The sequence below is a fragment of the Aureococcus anophagefferens genome (assembly GCF_000186865.1).
Source record: "Aureococcus anophagefferens unplaced genomic scaffold AURANscaffold_8, whole genome shotgun sequence".
Lineage (NCBI taxonomy): Eukaryota > Pelagophyceae > Pelagomonadales > Pelagomonadaceae > Aureococcus > Aureococcus anophagefferens.
In genome coordinates, this window is record NW_008705568.1 from 447,391 (window position 1) to 469,070 (window position 21,680).

The 21,680-nt window shown below is 70.2% G+C and overlaps 5 protein-coding genes across 5 annotated transcripts; 3 read left to right on the forward strand and 2 right to left on the reverse strand.

Annotated features, from left to right (window-relative positions):
* Positions 1–1,945: 1,945 nt before the first annotated feature.
* On the forward strand, positions 1,946–3,340 carry AURANDRAFT_69789 (hypothetical protein; the record flags this gene model as incomplete). Its single annotated transcript, XM_009038263.1, has 3 exons — positions 1,946–2,190; positions 2,278–2,463; positions 2,613–3,340. The coding sequence occupies 3 exons, from the start codon at positions 2,008–2,010 to the stop codon at positions 2,787–2,789; spliced, it is 546 nt and encodes a 181-aa protein (XP_009036511.1).
* Positions 3,341–4,814: 1,474 nt separating this feature from the next.
* On the forward strand, positions 4,815–7,136 carry ABC39 (hypothetical protein; the record flags this gene model as incomplete). Its single annotated transcript, XM_009038264.1, has 4 exons — positions 4,815–5,117; positions 5,324–5,770; positions 5,899–6,512; positions 6,605–7,136. 4 exons carry the CDS (start codon positions 4,815–4,817, stop codon positions 7,134–7,136), a joined length of 1,896 nt encoding a protein of 631 aa, XP_009036512.1.
* An 844-nt stretch (positions 7,137–7,980) lies between these two features.
* AURANDRAFT_63807 (hypothetical protein) lies at positions 7,981–8,769 on the reverse strand (the record flags this gene model as incomplete). Its single annotated transcript, XM_009038557.1, has 1 exon — positions 7,981–8,769. The coding sequence occupies one exon, from the start codon at positions 8,767–8,769 to the stop codon at positions 7,981–7,983; it is 789 nt and encodes a 262-aa protein (XP_009036805.1).
* Positions 8,770–9,844: 1,075 nt separating this feature from the next.
* AURANDRAFT_26011 (hypothetical protein) lies at positions 9,845–11,287 on the forward strand (the record flags this gene model as incomplete). The annotated part of the gene is made up of 1 exon (XM_009038265.1): positions 9,845–11,287. A coding segment is annotated over one exon (1,443 nt), but the record flags the coding sequence as incomplete, so codon positions are not given.
* A 6,378-nt stretch (positions 11,288–17,665) lies between these two features.
* Positions 17,666–20,221, reverse strand: AURANDRAFT_26057 (hypothetical protein; the record flags this gene model as incomplete). The annotated part of the gene is made up of 3 exons (XM_009038556.1): positions 17,666–18,458; positions 18,670–19,685; positions 19,880–20,221. Coding segments are annotated over 3 exons (2,151 nt in total), but the record flags the coding sequence as incomplete, so codon positions are not given.
* Positions 20,222–21,680: the final 1,459 nt, after the last annotated feature.

The window sequence follows — 21,680 nt, forward strand, 5'->3', positions numbered from 1 at the left end:
CGTGAGGTCGTCGAGCAAGGGCACCTCGCCCGGCGCGGCCGCGGCGACGGCCGCGGCGCGCGGCGCGGGCGCCTTCTTCGCCTTGGGCGCCACGATGGCGTTCTTCGCGGCCTCCTTGCGCAGCTTCTTGAGGCCCTCGAACTCGACGTTGCGCGCCTTGGCCGCGCGCTTCTCTTTTTCCGCGAACGCCGCCATCTTTCGCCGCTTCCGCTTGTTCCGCGCGGCCTGCGTGAGCCGCGCCTTCGCCTCGTGGTGCGGGTTCGTCCCGCCGCCGGCGTCCTCATCGTCTTCATCGCTCTCTTCATCGACCTCCGGCGCGGGCGCCGCCGCGGCCTTGCGGCGCCGCTCGGCCCACCACTCGGCGTCGTCCTCGAGCTTCGCGACGCGCCGCTCCTCCGCGGCGACGGCCGCGGCGACGAGGGCCTGCTGGCTCGCGAGCGACGGGTTGTAGGACTGGCCCGCCAAAGCCGTCGCGGCCGACCGCGACGGCCGCGCCTTCGCCTTGTCCGACACCGCGTCGTCGTCGGCCCAGCAGTCGGCCAGCTGGCAGTCGGCGTCGTCCTCGAGCGCCGCGGCCGCGGGCGCCGGCGCCGCGGGGCGCGCCCGCGCGAGCTTCTTCGCGAGCTTGCGCGCGATGGCCCGCTCCGTCGGCGCCGACAGGGACCGCAGCGCCTTGGACTCGCGCCGCGGCTTCTTCGACGACGCGCCGTCGTCGACGAAGAAGAGGCTCGCGTCGCTCTGCTTCGCCGCGCTCGCCGCCGCGCCGAAGAGCGACTCGCTGAACTGCTCGCCCAGCACCGTCTCGCGCTGCTTCCGCTTCGACGGCATGGCTGGTGCTGGTGGTGTGGGAGACGCAGGCGCGGCTCACCTCAGCTCGATCGATCGCCCGATGAGGCCTCTTTCGAGAGGAGTTGAGCCACTCGTTGACCTGCAACAAAACGCGGGGCAGCAGTCTGGGCGGCTCGCGCCAGCGCAGCGGCGCCGACCCGCGTCGTCGCGTGCAACAAGAACCAGCAGCAATGGACATTGGCAGCGCCCTCTCGTCGGCGGCGTCGCGGAAGCAGCTGCGGCGCTTCGCGGCGTCGCTGGGCCTCGGCGTCGACGACGCGCTCGAAAACTTGCTGGCGCTAGAAGAGACGACGGTCGACGCGGCGCTCGACGACGTCTTCGGCGCGTCGGCGGCCGCGCCGCGCGCGGTGCTCGCCGAGTGGCGCAATAACGGCGCGCGCGCCGCCGCGGAGCCGCCGCCGCCGCCGTCGCCCGCGCGGGCCGTCGTCGCCGCGGCGGCTCCGCGGCCTCCGTCGGCCCCCGGCTGCTGCGTCGAGTGCGGCGCGAGGAGCGACTATCGCTTTCCCCTGCTGGACGCGCGGCTCTGCGAAGGCTGCGAGCGGCTGCCGCGCTACGCGCTCGTGACCGCGCGCCTCGCGACGGCGGTCCACGCGCTGCGCGAAGGCGATCTCAGGGGGCTGAGATCCCAGGACGTCGGCGGCCGGACATGCTACCTCCGGTCCGACGTCGAGGCCCTCGCGGCGACGCGCGCGACGGCCGCGGCGAAGCGACGCGACGCGAGCGACGAGTGGCGCCGCAACACGTTCAAGACCGACGGCGCCGGCAAGACGCACAAGTGGAAGGACCTCAACACTGCTACATTTCAAAAAAAAAAGGCGAACGCGAAGCACCGCGGCCTCGACGGCGGGCCCGACGTCGACGGTGATTGCATGGACCTCTCGGGGCTCGTGCGCTGCGGCGACGTAAGCGCCGGCTAGTTGCTTCGCGGGGGAGGGATCCGCGAGACGCCTCGGAAGCGGCGTCCGCGGGACGGGTCATGAGGCGAGTATGCCTCCCTCGTCGAGGCTCTTGGCTGACGCACTCGAGGCGCCAAGCGACGACACGCGTAGGCGCACCGGCGAAAACACGATTTTGCGAGGACTTCAGGTCGATCGAGGCGGCGCGACTGAGAGCGCTCGTCCCGAGGCGTCGTCCCGCGTCCACAAAACACAAAACGAGATGGAACACACGCCGCGGGTCCTCGCCGTGATCATCATGGACGCCGACGGGAACCGCCTCGTCGCCAAGTACTACCCCGTGGCCGCCGGGGGCCGGACGTTCCAGGCCGGGGGCGAGACGGCCTACGAGAAGAAGCTCTTCAGGAAGACGAAGCACAACCACGCCGCCGCCGTCGACTCCGACGCGAGGCCTCCCGGCGTCGCGACGACACGAGAAACCGGGGGGGGGGGGGGGCGCGCGCGGCGCGCGCGACGCGGCGGAGTCCCGCAGGCGGTCATGCTCGACGGCTGCGTCGCCATCTTTCGCGCGCGCGGGGACACGTTCCTCTACGTCGTCGGCGCGGGCCACGAGAACGAGCTCCTGCTGGACACGGTCCTCGAGGGCCTCTTCGTCGCCCTCACGATCCTCCTCGACGGCTCGATCGAGTCGCGGTACGTCCTCTCGAATCTGGACATCGCGGCGCGCCGCGCGGGCATCGCGTCTTCGACCCGACTTCAATATGTGTGTTCGACGCGGTGCGCTCTCCGTGGAGCGCTCGACGAGAGCACACGACGTGTTCCAAAATGAGCCGGAACGCCGTCGATTCGACGGAGCTCCTCGCGCAGGTCATGCTCGCGGTCGACGAGCTCGTGGACCAGGGCAAGATCCTCGAGGTCGAGCCCAAGACCATCGCGAACCGCGTGCTCATGCGCGGCGTCGACGGCACGACGACGATCACGGACATGTCCATCCAGGACGCCATGAAGGTCGCGCAGGAGCAGCTCATCAAGTCCATGTCGTGAGGCCTGCCTCGCGTTCCCGTCGCGCGAGCTTAGGCGTGGCGGCCTCGCGTCGCGCGACCGATGGCGCGCGGGGGGTGTTGGGCGCCCTGCCGGGCTAGAGGGAGACGGAGTCCGCCGCGATCTCGATCTCCGCGCGGAGGACGACGGCGTCGTTGACGCAGAAGCCGAGCGCCTCGACCTGCGTGAGGACGACGTGGGCGAGGGAGGCCGTGCCCGCGGACGTGGAGATGCGCTTCGCCTGGTCCGCCTTGGCGCCGAAGACGCGCTGGCCCTCGTGCTTCCGCGTGAGGTGGCTGCCGCCGTTCTGGTGGAGCAACGAGAGCTCGAGCGACGCGACGCGCGCGAAGGACCGGTCCGACGGCGCGTCGTAGTGGACGTAGAGCGCGACCATGCCCGGCCGCTCGCGCTTGATGCCGCCCTTGTAGAGGTCCAGGGACCAGGGCGCGCCGCCCGGCGGCCGGTAGCGCGCGCCCTGGCGGAAGCCCGACGGCAGGGCCGACCAGCGCTCGACCTTCCAGGTCACGGTGTGCGTCTGGGACCCGGACGCGTTGAGGCGCTTCGTGGACCCGGAGCGGAGCACGAGGGGCGTCCGCGCGGTCGGCGCCGGCTTGGCCGCGCGCTTCGCCGCGGGGTTCTGACTGTTCTTCCGGAGGCGGCTGAGGTAGCCGCCGCCGCCGTCGTCGGGCTCGGGCGTCACGAAGTCGACGGCGCCTGGGCAAGAAAAGGGTGCGAAATTCCCAACTTCAAAGGCTCCGATCTCGGCCGTTTTCCACTCGTTTCGGCTGATTTTTGGACGAGCGATCATCTCTCGGAGCGCTCTCGAAGCGTGGGTGCTGTTTCCGAAACGCGCGCGCGCGGAACACTCACGTTGAAGCGACGTTGAATCACCCTTTTGCTGCCCTGGACGGCGCCGGCCTTCGTCCGCTCCTCGGACGTCCAGCGGAGCTGGCGCTCGTGCTCGGCCCAGAGGGCCTTGTGCGCGGACGGCGCGGACGACAGGTTGTTCTCGGGGAAGCGCGTGCGGAACCAGTCGTCGAAGGTCGGCGGGTCGCGCGTGCGCGCCTCGTCGGACGCGAAGCCGCCGTTCTCGCCGACGAAGCGCTCGATCGCCGCGAAGTCCGCCTCGAGGGCCCGCGTCTTCAGCTCGTGCCACGACGGCGGGTCCGTCATGACCACGGGCTTCTTGGGCTTCGCGGGCCGCCCGGCCAGGTCGCCGGCGCTCGACGTCGCGCTCGGCGCGGGCGCCTGGCGGCCCCGCGAGTCCGCGGACGCGGCCCGCGCGGGATACGGCTGGCGGCTCGGCGCGGGCGCGGGGCTCGCGACGACGGCCGTCGACGTCGCGGCGGCGGCGGCCTTCTGGGCCTCCTGCTGGCGGCGCACGCGGCTCCCCTCGCGGCTCAGCTCCCGGATCCGCGGGCTGTCGTCGCCCCGCGCGGACCGGCGGCCGCGCGCGCGCGCGGCCTCGCGCCGCTCCTCGCGCTCCGCGGCGGGCCGCCGCTCGGCCTCGGACGGCCTACGAATGGGGATGATGATAAGGCTCACATGCGCGAGGCGGGGGGAAGGCGCACCTCGGGCTCGCGGCGCGCTGCCGCGCCTCGCGCATGCGGAGCCAGGACTGGCGCGTCGGCTCGGGCGAGGACCCGCGCGCGCTCGGCTCGCGGCGGCCGCCGCCGTCGTCGCGGGAGCTCCGGAAGAAGGAGCCCTTGCGGGACGTGCGCTCCGCGCGGCCCCGCGGCTCCTCGGACCGGTTGAGGCCGTCGACGATGGCCGCGAAGCCGCCGTCGTCGCTGGCCTTGTCCTTCTTCTTCTCCTTGGACTTGTGCAGCGCGAGGTCGAAGCTGAACTTGCGCCGCGGTGAGAAGGACCGGAGCATGGTGGTCGGCGGGGGGCGGGCCCCGGGGGAGCGGCCGCGACCGCCGCTCCTGTTGGCGCGAGGCTGCGGCCACAAGCTGCGTCGATCCACACTGAGGTAAATTTGCGATTATTTTAGACACGTTGATGTTGCAGTGCCTTCGGGCAGCATCGATGGCCTTCCTCTGCGGCGGCTGGTCGGCGCGCGACGCCGTCGAGTGCGCCGACGCGCGGCCCGTCGACGCGGCGTCGATCCTCTGCGACGACGACGACCACTGGTCCGGGCGGCCCAGCGACGAGCCGTTCCGGCGGGAGCGGGCGCGGCCGCGGGCGAGCTCGGCGCGCTTCGACGTCTCGAAGCTCGCGCCCCGCGCGGAGGAGGCGCTGCCCCTGCTCCAGTGGCGCGACGTCGACGTCGACTTCAACGGCGCGCGCGCCGTCGCCGGCGTCAGCGGCGCGCTCCGGTGCGGCGGCTTCGTCAGCGTGCTCTGCAGGGCAGCAAAAGGGTGCAAAATTCCCAACTTCAAAGGCTCATATCTCGGCCGTTTTCCACTCGTTTCGGCTGATTTTTGGACGAGCGATCATCTCTCGGAACGGCCTCGAAGCGTGGGCGCTTTTTCCGGAACGCGCGCGCGCGGAACACTCACGTTGAAGCGACGTTGAATCACCCTTTTGCTGCCCAGGTGCTCGGCCCGTCGGGCGCGGGCAAGTCGACGCTCCTGGACGTGCTCACGGGCCGGCTGCGCGCGACGCGGGGCTCGTGCCTCGTCCTCGGGCGGCGCCACTCCGCGGCGGCGTTCCGGTCCGTCGCGGCCTTCGTGCCCCAGGACGACTGCTTCCTGCCGCACCTGCGGACGTGGGAGGCGCTCTACTTCGTCGCGCGGCTCAAGCTCGCGGGCGCCGGCGTCCGCGGCGCGCTGGCCGCGACGGACGCGCTCCTGGCGACGCTGGGCCTCGCGGAGAAGCGCGCGGTCTTCGTCGGCGGCACGCTGTCCGGCGGGGTCGTCGTCCGGGGCCTCTCGGGCGGCCAGCGGCGGCGGCTTTCGTTGGCGACGGGCCTCGTCGGCGACCCGCGCGTCTTCCTCATCGACGAGCCCACGTCCGGCCTCGACGCGGCGTCGTGCCTCAAGGTCATGGGCCTTTTGCGCGAATTCGCGTTCAAGACGCGCATGGGCGTCGATGCCGGCGTCTTTTTGGCGTGGTTTCCCTCCCGGCGAGCCCCGCGCGTCGGTCCCCCGCGATCGCCCTTCACACGCAGGTGCTCTGCAGCATCCACCAGCCGCGGTCCGCGGTCTGGCTCCTGCTGGACACGGCCTACTTCCTGAGCCGGGGGCGCCTCGTCTTCGCGGGCCCGACGGCGGGCGCGGTCGACTGGTTCCGCACGCTGGGCTACGTCGGACGGACCTTCGAGGGCAACGCGGCGGACTTCGTCCTCGACCTCACGGCCGTCGACTTCGACAAGGCCCCCGAGGTCTTCGGCAAGAAGACGATGCGCAGCGACGACGACGTCGCGCGCGCCGCGGACGCCTTCGCGGAGCGGCGGCCCGCGGAGGCCCTGATCGCGGCGCCGCCGTCCGCGGCGCCGCTGCCGCCGGCGCCGCGGCCGTCCTACGCCGTCCAGTGCCGCGTGCTCGCCTGGCGCGTCGCGCTCGGCCATCTGCGGCACCCCGGCAACTTCGCGGCGCGCGCGGTCCTGACGGTCTTATGCGGCCTGCTGTGCTGGGCCGTCTTCGGCGCGCAGGCGCCGCAGGACCTCGCGGAGCTCGAGACCGACCCGGACGCGGCCCTGAGGCACGCGACGTACCGCGGCGCCGCGTTCACGATCCCGCTCTTCGTGACGCTGATCTGCTTCGTGCCCCTGGGCTGCCTCATGTACGACCGCCAGCGCGTTTCTTCGGCGTCTCCGCGTCGACGCGTCCGCGCTTTCGGCTGATATCCGTTCCTTCACTCCCGTCTGTTCCTAGGTTCTTCATCCGCGAGCGGCGGGGGGAGCTGTATTCCTGCGCGGCCTACGCGCAGGCCTACGCGGCCGTGGAGCTGGTCTGCGTGGTCCTGATCAACTTCCCCGTCGCGGCGGTCTACGAGATCGCCTGCGGCTTGGGCGGGACTCCGCCGGGCTACGCGGCGGCCGTCGTGCTCCTCGGCGCCATGTTCGGCCAGGTGATTCTCTGCGCCTGCGCCGTATCGCCGTCGGGCGACGTCGCCTTCGTCTTCGCCGCGGCGGTGTTCATCCACGCGTTCGTGACGTCGGGCCTGCTCGTGTCGCTGCGGACGCTCGCGCCCGCGCCCCGCGCGCTGTCGCTCCTGAGCCCGCTGCGCTTCGCCTACGACCTCGTATTGCGCGTCGAGCTCGGGCCGGCCTACGCGGCGCGCGAGGGCTACGACGCGACCTTCGAAAGCTCCGTCGGCCGATCCTGCGGCGTCCTCGCGGCCATGTTCCTCTTCTACCACGGCGCGACCTACCTCGGCCTGCGCTTTTTGTACCGTAAGGCCTAGAGCGCCGGGAGCGAGCTCGACGACGCGGACCGCTCCGCGCCGAGGGGCTCGAGGGGCCGGAACTTGTCCCGGAGCCAGGCGACGTAGGGCCGCTCGACGTAGGCCTCGTAGCACACCGCGGCGACGCAGAGCGCGAGGACGTAGGCCGCGAAGTTCTCGCCGCCGGCCTTCGTGTCGAGGCCGACGGCGGAAAAGGCCGCGTGGAGCGGCCACTGGAAGAGGTAGATCTCGAAGGACGCGCGGCCCAGGGACCGCGGCGCGTCGTGGCGGCAGAGGGCCGCGAAGATCGAGCCCGGCTCGCCCTCGAGGGCCGTCGCGTCGCGCGCCGCGCAGTAGAGGAAGACCGCGAAGAGCCTGTGCCGGAAACGACCAGTGGAACGCCCCGTCCAGCAAAAACTTCAAACCTCTCGAGCTCGGTCACATCGAAGTCGATTCGACCGATTTTTGGACGGATCCTTTTCTCTCGGCGAGTGCTGTTGAGACAGTGAACGGAGTACGTCGAACCCGTGCGAATACATGAAGTCGTGTCGCATATTTTTGTTTCCCGCCCGGCGAAGAGCGGCGCCAACCCGTGGTCGAAGAGCTCCTCGGCGCCCGTGCGGTAGCGGCTCCGCGGGTTCGGGGCGAACAGCACGAGCGCCGCGACGGCGAGGCAGGACGCGTCGGCCGCGGGGGCCGCGAGGCGCCAGCGCGGCCGCGCCGCCTGCGTCGCCGCGAGCTCCGCGGCGACGACGCCTGGGCAGGAAAAGAGAGATTCAAGTTCGCTTCAATCTGAGTGTTCCGCGTTCCGGAAAAAGCATCCACGCTTCGAGACCGTTCCGAGAGATGATCGCTCGTCCAAAAGTCAGCCGAAACGAGTGGAACACGGCCGAGATCGGAGCCTTTGAAGTTGGGCATGTCGCTCTCTTTTCCTGCCCCGGACGGCGCCGAGGAGGAAGTCGCAGAGCTGCGCGGGCGGCCAGAGGTACATGGCGTCGTGGACGGACCCGAAGGGGGCGTCGCCGCGCCGCAGCAGGCCCACGGCGACGGCCGTCGGCAGCGCCGCCAGCGCGAGGCCGAGCGGCGCGAGGACCTTCGCCGGCCGCTCGTAAACCAGTCTGTCGTAGACCGCGGGGTAGAGCAACCACGACGGCGCGAGGGCGGCGACGGTCCAGGTCTGGCCGTCGGGGCACCACCGCGCGGGCGCGAGCCAGGATTCCACCAGCAGGACGCACCGGCCGACGTGGCCCGGCGCCGCGTCGCCGCCGGCGGCCGCGACCATGGCCCACGACGCGGCCATCGCGACGTACGTCGCCAGCAGCACGCGGCCGAAGCGCCGGCCGTACCATTTCTTCGCGCCGTCGCGCCACCGCGCGGCGTCGTCGCGGTGCCGCTGCAGGGCCGCGAAGGCGCCCCGCGACGCCCAGTGCGTCACGAAGCCGCTCAGCACGATAAAGTAGTCGACGGCCGCGTCGGAGCGCCAGAGCGCCTTGACGAGGGCGCCGTCGCTCGAGTGCGGCGAAAAGTGCTGGCAGACGATCCACAGCGACGCCAGGCACCGGCTCCCGCTCACGAACTCGAGGCGCGGCACGCGCGGGCGCTGCGGCTGGAAGCTGAGGGCGAGGGGCGAGTGCGGGTACATGGACCGGTACATCGTTGGATTGTGTTTTGTTTGTTATCTGCGGCCGTGCGCGCGACGTTGCTGGCGCTCCGGCGCGGCCGATCTGCTACGGATCTGCGAGTTACGCTGTTTAGATCGATCGAGCCATCACGTCGGCGCTCTCGGCACTTCGGTTCACGATCGACTTTCAGCGAGCTCATGCTGCACCTCCACAAAATCGGCAGCCTCGCTCGAGTTCGCCGTGCTGGTTCGACGCGTCGCGCCGCGCCGGAGACGCGACCCATGTTCCGGAAGCGCGGCGGCGACAGCCTCCTCCCGACGTCGGGCGCGTCGTCGGCGCCCGCGCGCGCGAAGACCCAGCTCCCCCGCGTGTCCTGCGCGACGGCGGGCACCTACGTCTGGCTCCTCGTGTCGTTGGGCGTCGTCGGCCTCGGCGTGCGGTTCCTCGGGACGCCGACGGACCTGCGGCACGTGACCTGCGGCGACCGGTCGAGCACGTGCACGCTCGTCGTCGACACGGAGGACGACGAAAGAGTCACGCACGAGTTCCTCGGTTCCGACCTCGTCCGCGCGGAGTTGATCCGCGTGCGCCGCGGCCGCGCGGTCAACGTCAAGCACATGCGCAGGAAGCAGGTGCGCAAGCTCGGCTACTCCTACCAGCTCGTCGTCCGCCTCGACGACCAGGGCAACGAGGCGCGCCACGTCATGAGTTACGGCACGATCGGCCGCGGCAAGGCGCGCGAGCGCGTCGACGAAATCGGCGAGTACGCGACGAAGAAGCGGTCCACGGCCCTCGACGTCAAGGAGAGCTCGGGCGTCTCCGCCGTGGGCATCCTCCTCATCATCTACGGCGCGTTCTCCCTCATCTTCTGCCTCATCCTCGGCCAGTTCGCGGAGCCGCCGCCGCCGCGGAAACGCAAGTGAGCCCGCGGGGGTCCGCGCGGGTAACGTTGTTCGCCGTGGCGGGCGCGACGACGCCCGGGGCCTGAAGGCATGGAAACGTGCATGGAAACTCGAGCTCTCCCACGGCGTCAACTTGCCCTTCAGGCCCCATGGTGAACTTTGCAGGCTCGACGATGGACCATCCTGCGCAAGCCTGCGTCGAGCCATGAGTCGAGCGCTGTGCAAGGCCTTCGCCGTCGCGCTGCTGGCCGGCGGCGCCAGCGCCTTCGCGCCGCCTCGCGCCGTCGCGCTGCTGGCCGGCGGCGCCGGCGCCTTCGCGCCGCCTCGCGCACGGACTCGACGACCATGCCTGCGCCGCGCCGCACCTTTTGACGACGCGCTCGCGACGGTGCAGGCCTTGCCCATCTTCGAGGTCATGGACGACATCCGCGCGAGCGTGGCGCGCGCGGGCGCCTACGTCTTTCTGGAGGCGCCGCCGGGCGCGGGCAAGACGACGACGGTGCCGCTCGCGGCGGCCGCGGAGCTCGACGAGGGCCTCGTGATCGTCGTCGAGCCGCGGCGCGTCGCCGCGCGGGCCGCGGCGCGGCGCATGGCGAAGTCGCTCGGCGAGGAGCCCGGCGGCCTCGTGGGCTACGCCATGCGCGGCGACGCGAAGCGATCGACACGGACGCGCGTCCTCGTGGTCACCGACGGCGTGCTGTTGGCCATGTGCCGCGCGGACCCGTCGCTCGCGGAGGCGACGGCCGTGATCTTCGACGAGTTCCACGAGCGCGGCGTCGACAGCGACGTCGCGCTGGCCCTGTGCCGCGAGGCGCAACGCGTGTTTCGGCCGGAGCTCCGACTCGTCGTGATGTCGGCGACGCTGCTGGGCGACGGCGCCGTCGCCGCGGGCGCGGCGGTGATCGCGAGCGCGGGCCGCGCGTTCCCCGTGGACGTGAGCTACGCGCCGCGGGGCGCGCCGCGGCTCGCGGCGCTCCTGAGCCGCCGCGGCGCGCTGGAAGACGCGGTCGTCGAGGCGACGACGGCGGCGCTCCGCGACGCGCCGGAGCGGGGCGACGTGCTGGTCTTCCTCCCGGGCGCCCGGGAAGTTAGGACTGTAGCGGCGGCGCTCCGCGACCGCCGCGGCGACGTGGACATCTGCACGCTCTACGGCGCCATGCCGTCCGAGGCCCAGGACGCGGTCGTCTTCGGGACGTCGCCGCGCCGCCGCGTCATCGTGGCGAGCCCCATCGCCGAGGCGTCGCTCACGCTGGCGGGCGTGACGGCCGTCGTCGACTCGGGGCTCCAGCGGGTCGCGACGATCGACGAGGACACGGGGCTCCGGCGCCTGACGACGCGGGCGATCTCGAAGGCGTCCGCGGCGCAGCGCGCGGGCCGGGCCGGACGCGTCGCGCCGGGCATCTGTTCGCGTATTTATCCGGAGGGCGACTTCGCCAAGTTCGCGGACTTCGCCGAGCCCGAGATCCGCTCCGCGGACCTGTCCCGCGTCGCGCTGCTCCTCGCATCCTGGGGCTGCGCCACCGTCGACGAGATGCTCGACCTGCCGTTCGTCGACGCGCCGCCGCGCGAGCGCCTCGACCGCGGGCTCGCGGCGCTGCGGTCGCTCGGCGCGGTGGTCGACGGCGCCGCGACGTTGACCCCCTTTGGGGACGCGATCGCCGACATGCCCCTCGAGCCGCGCCTCGCCGCCGTCGTCGCCAACGCCACGGACGCCGCCGCCGCGGTGCGGGCCGCCGCGCTCCTCGACGACGACGCCCGGGGCGACGCGAACCTCCTGAAGCGGCCCGCGGACCGCGGCGCCGTCGCGCGCCTCGCGAGGCGGCTCCGCGTCGACGCGGCGGGCCCCGGCGACGACCTCGGGAGGGCGCTCGCCGTCGGCTACGCGGACCTGATCGCCCAGCGCCGCGGCGACGCGAGCTACGGCGGGTCCGTGTATCAACTCGCGAACGGGAAGACGGCGCGTCTCGACGACGCGGAGGGCCCCCCGTACGTCGTCGTCGCGGACGCGGGCACGGGCGACGACGGCCGGTGCCGCATCTACGCGTACGCGCCGCTCGACGAGGCCGCCGTGGCGGCCCTCGCGACGACGACGCGCGAGGTCTTCGTCGTGCCCTCGAAGGGCTACGCCTGCCGGGCCCGCGACGCGACGCGCGTCGGCGCCATCGAGCTCGCGGCGGCGCCGGCGCCGCCGCCGGGGCCCGAGGAGGCGGCGGCGCTGCTGCTGTCCACGATCCGCGGGCTCGGCGGCGTCCGCAGGGCGCTCAAGGGCGACGTCGACGGCCTCCTGCGCCGCGCGCGGCTCGCGGAGCGCGCGGGCGTCGCGCTGCCGCCGCTCTTCGACGCGCTCGAATCCGGCGACGACGAGGCGCTCCTCGAGGACGCCGTGCGGCCCTACCTCGCGACGGACCTCAAGGTCGACCTGGAAGAGGTCGCGCGGCACGCGCTCGCGGCGGCCGGCGTCGATCTCGAGGCGACGTGCCCGACGCGCATCGCCGCGCCCGACGGCACGAGCGTCCCCGTGACCTACGGCGAGGCCGGGCCGGCCGTCGACGCGAAGCTCCAGCAGTTCTTCGGGCAGCGGACCTCGCCGACCGTCGCCGGCGCGCCCGTCGCGCTCCGGCTGCTCTCGCCGCCGGCAAGCTCCTCGGCGAGACGCGGGACCTCGCGTTCTTCTGGCGCGAGGCCTACCCGGGCGTGCGGTCGGAGATGCGCGGCCGCTACCCGAAGCACCCGTGGCCCGAGGACCCGGCCAACGCCGCGCCGACGCGGGCGACGAACAGGGCGCTCCGCGCCGCGGGCGGGGACGCGGGGGCTCCGGCGCCGAAGAAGAAGCGGCGTAAGAAGCGGTAGGCGCTACTACTACTGGCACCGCCTCTCGCCCCGCCGCCTCCCGGAGCGCGGCGCGGCGTCGCGAGACGGTCAGCCAGCTTACCGCTAAAAAGGCGCCCCGGGGGCGCTCGGGGGAGAGGGGGGCCGCGCGGCGGCCCCGCGGGGGCGCGCGGCGCGCCGCGGGGGGCGGGGCGGGGCGAGGGGCGCGCGGCGCGCCCGCCTCCGCCGCCCTAGCCGTCGTCGCCCGTGGCGGCCATGATGGCGTTGATGTAGTCGAGGATGATGCCGGCCATGTCCGCGGCCTGGCTCGTGGACAGCTTGAGCTCGAAGGTCGTCTCGTCGGCCAGGTTCCAGATGAAGAGGGAGAAGATGGACGAGGAGCCGCCCCAGCGGCAGACGTCGGCGTAGCCGAAGTGGTGGAGGACGTCGTAGGTCTCCGAGTCGAGGATGTACATGCCGCCGTGGCCGAACGCGACGGACACGTCGCCCGGGAGCTCCGCGACGATGGGCGGCTCGTCCTTGGCGACGACGCGGTGGCAGTGGAAGAAGGATGCGCCGTAGAGGGGGTAGGCGGCGCAGGTCTTGACGAATTTCTGCTGGAGGTCCTCGATGAGCGCCTGCTGCGCGTCCTCGTCGCCCTCGGCGTCCGCGACGCCGAGCGGCGTCCGGAGCGCGACGAGCTTCCCGGCGACGCCGTCGATGGCTTCGCGGAACTTGGGCGGCACGAAGTCCAGGAGCGCCGGGTCCTCCATGGCGTCCAAATCGCCGGCGCAGCCGCTAAAGTCGTCGACCATGGCCGCGTAGAGCGAGATCGCCGCGAGCTCGAGCGCGGCGGGCTCCGATTCGGGGAAGATCTTGCCCTCGTTGATGACCTCGTCCTCGGCCTGGAGGTAGACGAGGCGGTTGAACATGGCGTCGTCGCTGGGCCCGTTCTGCTGGGGCAGGAAGATCTTGCGCTTGTAGACGAACTTGAAGTGGCGCTTCTGCCGCGCCTTGAGCACGATGACGTCGCCCATGAAGTCCTTGTCCTGGCAGGGCTTGGGCGTGCGCTCCAGGTCCGCGTAGGGCTTGTGGCCGTCGGGGTCGTCGACGCCCTCGTCGCGGGGCAAATCATAAACGAAGATGCCGAACGTCGCCGCGCGCTCGTCCGTGAGCTCGAGGAACTGCGCGCAGATCTCCGCGACCTTGCCGCAGTTGAGGTCCGGCGTCACGGGCAGGTCCTCCGTGAGGACGACGTGGTCCACGAGGGAGATCGTCGCCAGGATCGGCGGCCGCTCCGTGTACGCGGCGATCTCGTCGACGGACGGCGCGAAGCCCGACGCGCCGGCCTCGAGCATGCCCTCGAGCGTGCGCAGGCAGTACTTGGCGTAGTTGCGGATGGCGCCCCGCTTCTCCTTCTGCACCATCAAAAAGTTGATGACGTAGTTCTCGAGCTCCGCCGTCGGCGGGAACCTGCGCGGAAATCGACCGCCGGTTCGGGACGTCCCGACCAAACGTTGACGTGCTCTCGCTCGGTCACATCGAAGTCGTTTCGGCCGACTTTTAGACGAATCGACTGCTCTCGTCGAGTTCTCGAAGCAGAGCCGATGAGCTCGCGTCGAACCTGTCGAATACGCGCACATTGAAGTCGGGTTGAAGCTTCGACGTCCGCGCGGGCGGGAACGTCGCGACGACCATGCACATCATCTGCCAGCCGCGCGCGATGGAGTCGGGCTGCGGGTTCGAGCTCAGCTGCTTCATGATCTGCATGTAGATCTCGTTGCGGATGCCGTTCTTCATGTCGAGCCCCCGCTTCAAAATGTCCTCCGCGAGCGTCGCGGGGAACGCGAGCGGCTTGTCCTTCATGTAGCCCAGGAGGCTCTTGTGGATGTTCTTGGCCATCTTGTCCGTCGCCGCGTCGCAGGAGAGCAGCGACTTGGGGATGACCTGGGTCGTGTGCTTGAGCATGTTCTCCTTGGTCTTGCGCTTGTTGAGGATGGACCCGCGCGCGAAGTCGTCGGGCGTCCGCAGGTCCGCGAACTTCTGGAACGCGTACTTCTGGTTCGACGCGCGCTTCTGGCGGTCGGCCCGCAGCTCGGCGAGCTCGTCGGCGGACTTGTCCGTGACGGGGCCGGCGTCGTCGCCGTCCTCGACGTCCTTCATCTGCTTCGCGCGGAAGTCCTCGTCGAGCTTCTTGAGCTTCTTCTTGACCTGCGCGGGGGCGATTCAACGTCGCTGCAACGCGAGCGTTCCGCGCGCGCGCGTTCCAGAACAGGCAGCCGCGCTTCGGGGGCGCTCCGAGGGATGATCGCTCGTCGAAACATCGGCCGAAACAAACGGCCGAGCGAGGCGCCTCTGACGTCGCGCGCGTCGCGCGCGCGTCCCGCGCCGCGCGTCGCGTCGTCCATGACCGTGAGCTGGAGCTCGAGGTCCTCGGCGGCGTCGAGCGCGGCTTTTAGGGTTTTGATCTGCTTGGACTGGAGGGCCTCGGCGAGCTGGGCCTGGACCTCGATCTGCTTCTTCGCGTGTTCGAGGACGGCGGTCGCGCGCGCGGCGGGCCCCGAGAGCCCCGCGGCCGCCGCGGTGCCGACGGCGGACTCGAGGCCGGGCAGGTCCGCCGGTACGATGCCCGACGGCGACGCCGTCTTGACCTTGAGCGTCTCGACGGCCGCGGCGAGCACGCGCGCGGAGTCGGCCATCGCCGATATCTTCTCGCGCTTGCCCGTCGCCGTCGCGATGTCGTCCTGGGACAGGCCCAGGGAGATGGCGTTCTCCAGCGCGTCGTTCAGCGCCTTCTCGAGGCCCACGGGGTCGTCGGCGCTCTTCGCGTCGAAGTCGCCGTCGGACATGTGGATCACCGCGTTCGTCTTCTCGACGAGATTCTGGCGCTCGACGGCGATCTTCGCCTTGTTGTAGGCGTCGTTGCTCATGCCCCGGGCCCTCGCGGCCTCGTAGGCCGCCTTGAGCGCGCCGGCGTCCTTGGCCTCGAGGGCCTGCGTCATGGCCTTACTCAGCTTCTCCTCCTCGATGAGGTCCTTGAGGATCGCCGTGCCCTCGGACACGTCGAGCCCGAGGCCGCGCCCCTTGGACACGGCGCGGCTCAACGCGTTGGCGTTGGCGGCGTTGCGCTGGGCCTTGATGTCGGCGACGGCCGACGCGAGCACGGAGCCCATGTTCGCGGCCTCGTGCCTGCGTGGACATCAACCGCCGGTTTCGGGGGTCCCCGCCAAACTTCAGAGCTCTCTATCTCGATCACATCGACGTCGATTCGGCTGATTCTTGGACGGATCGATGGCTCTCATCGGGTTCTCGAAGCACGGCCGAAGAGACCGGTCCGAACCGTTCGATTACATTGAAGTCGGGTCGAAGATTCGAGTTCCGCGCGGCCTCGCGCTTCTTCTTCGCGGCCTCGTTCGCGGCCTTGAACGCGGAGCCGCGGTAGCCCTTCTCGGCGCCCGCGGCGATGAGGGCCTCGAGGTCGGCGTCGGACGTCGCCGCGCCGAGCTTGGCCACGAAGGCCGCCTCCTCCTTGAGGCGCTCGATCTTCTTCAGGGCCGCGTTGAGCTCCGCGCCGCCCTTCTTCAGGCCTGGGCAGGACAAGGGTGATTCAAGTTCTCTTCAACATGAGTGTGCCGCGCGCGCGCGTTCCGGAAAAAGCATCCATGCGTCGAGATCGTTCCGAGAGATGATCGCTCGTCCAAAAATCAGCCAAAACGAGTGGAAAACGGCCGAGATCGGAGCCTTTGAAGTTGGGCATGTCGCTCTCTTTTCCCGCCCTGCTTCAGGCCCGCCTTGGCCGCCTCGGCCATCGCGGCCTCGACCTCGGCGACGGTCTCGACCTTGTCGAGCGTCGCCATGAGCTTCTCGGCGGCGGCGCCCTTGGCGCCGAGGTCCTTCATGGCCTTTTTGGCCGCGTCGAGCTCCGGGCCCTCGACGCCGAGGCTCGACGCGTCGCCGAGCGCCGCGGTCAGCGCGGACACGTCCTGGGCCGCCGCGGCCTTGGAGAGGGCGGCCTTGCAGGCCTCCATCTTCTCGAGGATGCCCAGCGTCGCGTTGGCCTCGGAGAAGGGCGCCTTGTAGTGCTCCGGCGACACCGCGGCCGCGGCGGCGAGCGCGGCCTTGAGCGGCGCCAGGTCGCGCGCGGCCGTCGCGGCCTTGATCGCCTCGACGAGCCCCAGCTCCGTCTCGATGGTCTTGACGAGGTCCGCGCCCTGCTTGACCTCGGGCACGTCGTCGCCGAGGCCGACGCCGGCCGCGGCCTTGACGGCGGACCGCAGCGTGTCGAGGTCGCGGCGGTCGCACGCGGACAGCACCGCGGCTTTCGCGTCGGCCTCCTTCTGGAGCTGGGCCTGGAGCGTCTGGGCGGCGCCGAGGCAGCTCGGCTCGAAGCCCATCTCGGCGCACTTGTTGAGGAAGGCGCTGAGCTGGCCGAGAGCCTTCGACGCGACCGCGTCCTCGAGCTGCTTCGTGACCTCGTCCTCCTCCGCCTGCGCCGAATTCGAATCTTCAACCCGACGTCGATGTGCGCGTATGCGACGGGTTCGACGCAATCTCTTTGGCTGTGCTTCGAGCACTCGATGAGAGCGATCGATTCGTCCCAAAATCAGCCGAATCGACTTCGATGTGACCGAGCGAGAGAAGTCTCAAGTTTGGTCGGGACCACCCAAACCAGCGGTTCGGCACAGTCCTCCGCGAGCCGGTGGCTCAGGGCCTGGGCCTGGGCGACGACCTCGTTGTCGTCGGGGATGCCAAAGTCGGCGCACTCGCCGAGCTTCGCGTCGAGCGCGCTCCGGTCGCGCGCGGCGACGCAGTCCTTGAGCGCGGCGATCAGCGCCTCCTCCTGCTTGATCTTGCTCAGCGCCTCGCGCGCAGCGCCGAGCTCCGGCGGCGCGAAGTCCATCTTCTCCGCGGACTCGATGGCCTGGACGAGCAGCGACTTGTCGTGCTTCTCGATGGCCTTGGACAGGAAGGCGACGACGCGCTTTTCTTCCTGGATGCGGACGAGGAGCGCGGACGCGTCTTTCACGATTTGCAGGTGCTTGCCGTTGCCCGGGAGCTCCGACGTGTTGTTCAGCGCCTCCTCGAGGGCCTCCTCCGTGCGCTTGGCGATGGCGCCCTTTAATAGATCTAATTCCTTCTTCCAGGTCTTCATCTTCACCTTCATGACGTAGCGCCGCGCGTACTTTTGGCAGATGACGGCCGTCTCCAGGAGCGAGTCCTCGCGCGCGACCTCGAGGTCCACGGACTGGGGCGCCTTCATGAAGATTTTCGTCGTGCCCTTGGCCCACATGCCCGCCTTGAGCACGCCCTTCTCCTCGAGGCCCTTGAGCAGCTCGTCGACGGACTTCGTCCCGCGGACGATCGTGCCGTAGCGCTTCGCGAAGTCCTTGTAGTCCTTGCGCAGCGGGTAGCCGAGCTTGCGGATGCGGCAGACCTCCAAGAGACCGGAGTAGCGCATCTGCTCGAGCATCATGGCCGACGTGAAGTTGCCGCCGATCTTTTCCTTGTTCGGCTTCATGCACCGCACAAAGTGGGGCTCCGTCGTCTGCAGCGTCGCGATGAGCTCCGCGAGCGACTTCTTGAAGGCGGAGCAGAGCGTCGCGGACTTCTTCTTCGAGCCGCCCTTGACGGGCGGCGGCGGGAGGCACGTCTTGACGAGGTCGGACGTCGTCGTGTGGAGCATGGTCACGACGTCGGGGTGGAGCTGGTCCTTGTTCTTCTCCAGGAAGTCCGTCGTGTCGTACATGACCATGCCCGCGTAGTGGACGATGCCGAAGGCGACGCGGTTGTACTCCTTGGGGCAGTTCTTCGGCCCCGCCTTCTCGAAGTTCTTGTGCGGCCCGTGCTTCGACACGAGCTTCGACAATAAGCTCGCGTCGGAGCCGCGCGGCACGGAGATCTCCTCGTCGATCATGGCCAGCACGCCCTGGCGGGGCTTCTCGAGGAGCTCCAGCGTCGGGCCGTTGTCCTCGAAGTCGCTCCGGGGCACGGAGACGCCCTCGGCCTCGTACCTGTGTGGATTCCAACCACTGGTTTGGGACGTCCCCACCAAACTTCAGAACTCTCTATCTCGGTCAAATCGACGTCGATTCGGCTGATCTTTGGACGAATCGATTGCTCTCGTCGAGTTCTCGAAGAACGGCAGAAAGCCTCGCGACTAAACCGTCGAATACGGTCACATTGAAGTCGGGTTGAAGATTTGATTTCCACACAGCCTCATACGCGGCCTCCTCCTGCGCGAAGATGAAGTCGTTGAAGAAGTACTGGAGCTTCTCGTTGCAGAGGTTGATGCAGAGCTGCTCGAGGGAGTTGTGGTGGAACGACTCGAAGCCGAAGATGTCCAAAATGGCCGCGAAGTTCGCGAAATCCTGGGTCTTGTCCATGGACGCGTTGCATTTCGCGATCGTCCACGTGAACAAGCCCTGGTAGATGGCCTTGGCCATGGAGTCGCGCGTCGCCGACGACTGCGCCGGCGTGTAGGAGACGATGATGACGCTCTTGTTGCCCACGTTCTTGGACGTCAGCGCCTTCTCGAGCTCGCCCGCGTCGAGGCCGAGCATGGCCGCGACGACGGCGAGCGTCTCCGGGTTCGCGACCCTCGACCCGTCCTCCTCCATGGCCTTGGCGACCTTCTCGAAGTGGACGTTGGACGCGTGGAGGCACGCGGCGAAGATGGCGAAGACCGTCTGCTTCTCCGCGTCCGAGTACTGCAACGTGCCGTAGGACCGGATCATGTCCTCGTACTCGGCCTCGTCGTTGAAGCCCTCGGCCTCCGTGACGCCGCTCTGGTCCAGGTAGTGGTAGTCCTGGGGGTCCGCGAGCTGGAGCGCGGCCCTCAGCTTCGGCTCCTTCTTGCAGCCCGCGATGAGCATGTAGAAGACGTGGTAGTTCCGCTCGCCCTCGGCCTGGAACGTCACGCGCGACTTCTCGAGCAGGTAGTCGATGATGGACGCGCCGACGACGCCGCCCTGCGTGTCGAACTTGACGGTGATGAGCTTGCCGAAGCGGCTCGAGTTGTTGTTGCGGAGCGTCTTCGCGTTGCCCTGCGACTCGAGGATGGGGTTCGTCTGGAGGACCTGCTCCTCGATGCCCGCCTCGCCCTCGACCTTGGCCTTGCCCGAGAGGCGCGCGCTGACGTCGCTGACGAACTGGAGCACGAGCTTCGTGTTCACGGTCTTGCCCGCGCCGGACTCGCCCGAGATGACGACGCTCTGGTTCTTCCGCTCCGCCATCATCGCCTCGAAGGTGTCGATGCCTGGGCGGGAAAAGAGAGATTCAACGTCGCTTCAACGTGAGTGTTCCGCGCGCGCGCGTTCCGGAAAAAGCATCCACGCTTCGAGAGCGCTCCGAGAGATGATCGCTCGTCCAAAAATCAGCCAAAACGAGAGGAAACCGGCCGAGCTAGGAGCCTTTGAAGTTGGGAATGTCGCACTCTTTTCCCGCCCTGGTCGATGCCGATGCCGAAGATGTGGGGCGCCTTGCCCCGGGACCCGTCGCGGTAGAGCTCCATCTGCTCCGGCGTGTAGAGCGGCAGCTTCTTGAAGGGGTTGATCGCGACGAGGATCGCGCTGCGACGGGCGGCGGTCGCGCGCGCGCGTCGCGCGGCGGAGGGGACGCGGCGCGACGCGCGCGACGTTGCTGTAGATCTTGTCCTGCTTGAAGCGGCCGCGGAGGATGTGGAGCAGCGAGTTCTCGTTGAGGTCGTTGACCTGCGCCGCGGCGCCTCGCGCGCGCGCGCGGCCGGGACCGCGCCGGGCGCCGGGCGCCGCGCCATGATGAGGTTGTCGATGCCGGAGTCGAGGCACTGCGCGTCGCAGACGTCGATCTTCGCCGTGTCCGTCAGGTTGTGCGTCTCGCCGTCGTCGCTCTGGCACTTGGTGGGCTCGCCGGGCTTGAACGCCGTGAGCACCTGCGGCGGCGCGTCCGGGCAGCGGCGGGCGAGAGCGCGGCACGCGCCTTGGCGGGCACGAAAATGTCCGTCTCATGGGGGAGCCAGATGTACGACCCCGGGGCCCGGGTCGCCATCCTCGCGCGCCGCCGCCGGTGGCTCCCGGATCACGCAGAGCGACAGGGCTGGGGGTTCCCAGAGCCACTAAATCTCGCAGCGTCGTGGCTGCCCCAAGATGCATGAAACATCCGAGAGTTGACGACGAGGTGAAGGCCATGTTGAGGCGGCCAGCGTAGCAAGCTCGGCGGCTCGGAGCGTCGACTCAGCCTCGATTGCAATATGGCACGCGCTGCCGGGGCCGCGATCGTCGCGCTGCTCGCGGCGCAGGCGTCCGCGTTCCGGCGGCCCGCGGGCGTCGCGCGGTTGCCCGCGCCGTCGCGCGGCGTGCGCCTCGGCGGTCGGCCCGTCGCGTCCGTCCCGGTGGCCCGGCCTACTGCCCTCGGTGCCAACGCGGCCCTCGACGAGAACTCGGTGTCCGGGGACACGTTCCTCGGCGCGCTCTACAAGTTCTGCCGGCCGCACACGATCCGCGGCACGATCCTCGCGTCCGTGGCCGGCGTCGCCAAGGCGCTCGCGGACAGCGGGGGACTCGCGGCGTGCTGGAGCTGGGAGCTGCTGCCGCGCGCGGCCCTGGGCCTCGTCGCCCTGCTCGCCGGCAACGCCTTCATCGTCGGCATCAACCAGCTCTACGACGTCGAGGTCGACAAGGTGAACAAGCCGTTCCTGCCGATCGCGGCCGGCGAGCTGTCGCCGGCGACGGCGAAGCTCCTCCTCGCTTTGTGCGCGGTGACGGGCCCGGCCATCGTCGCCACCCAGTTCTCGCCCCTCATCCTCCAGCTCTACGCGCTGGGCACCTTCGCCGGGACGGCCTACTCCGTGCCGCCCTTCAAGCTCAAGGCGCGGGGGCCGCTCGCCGCGGGGATCACGATCGCGACGTGCCGGGGCTTCCTCCTCAACTTCGGCGTCTACTACGCCACGCTGGAGGCCCTCGGCAAGACCTTCGCCTGGTCGCCGGGCGTCGCCTTCATGGCGCGCTTCATGACCGTCTTCGCCGCCGTCATCGCCGTCACAAAGGACCTCCCGGACGTCGAGGGCGACCGGGCCTACGGCGTCAAGACCTTCGCGACGCGCGTCGGCGTCGCCAAGGTCGCCGCCGGCGCGTCCCTGGCCCTCGCGCTCAACTACGCGTCGGCCATCGCGCAGGGCGCGTTGGCGCCCGAGGGCGCCTTCGCGCGGGGCCCGATGGTCGCGGGCCACGCGGTCCTGCTCCTGGGCCTCGGCCGCT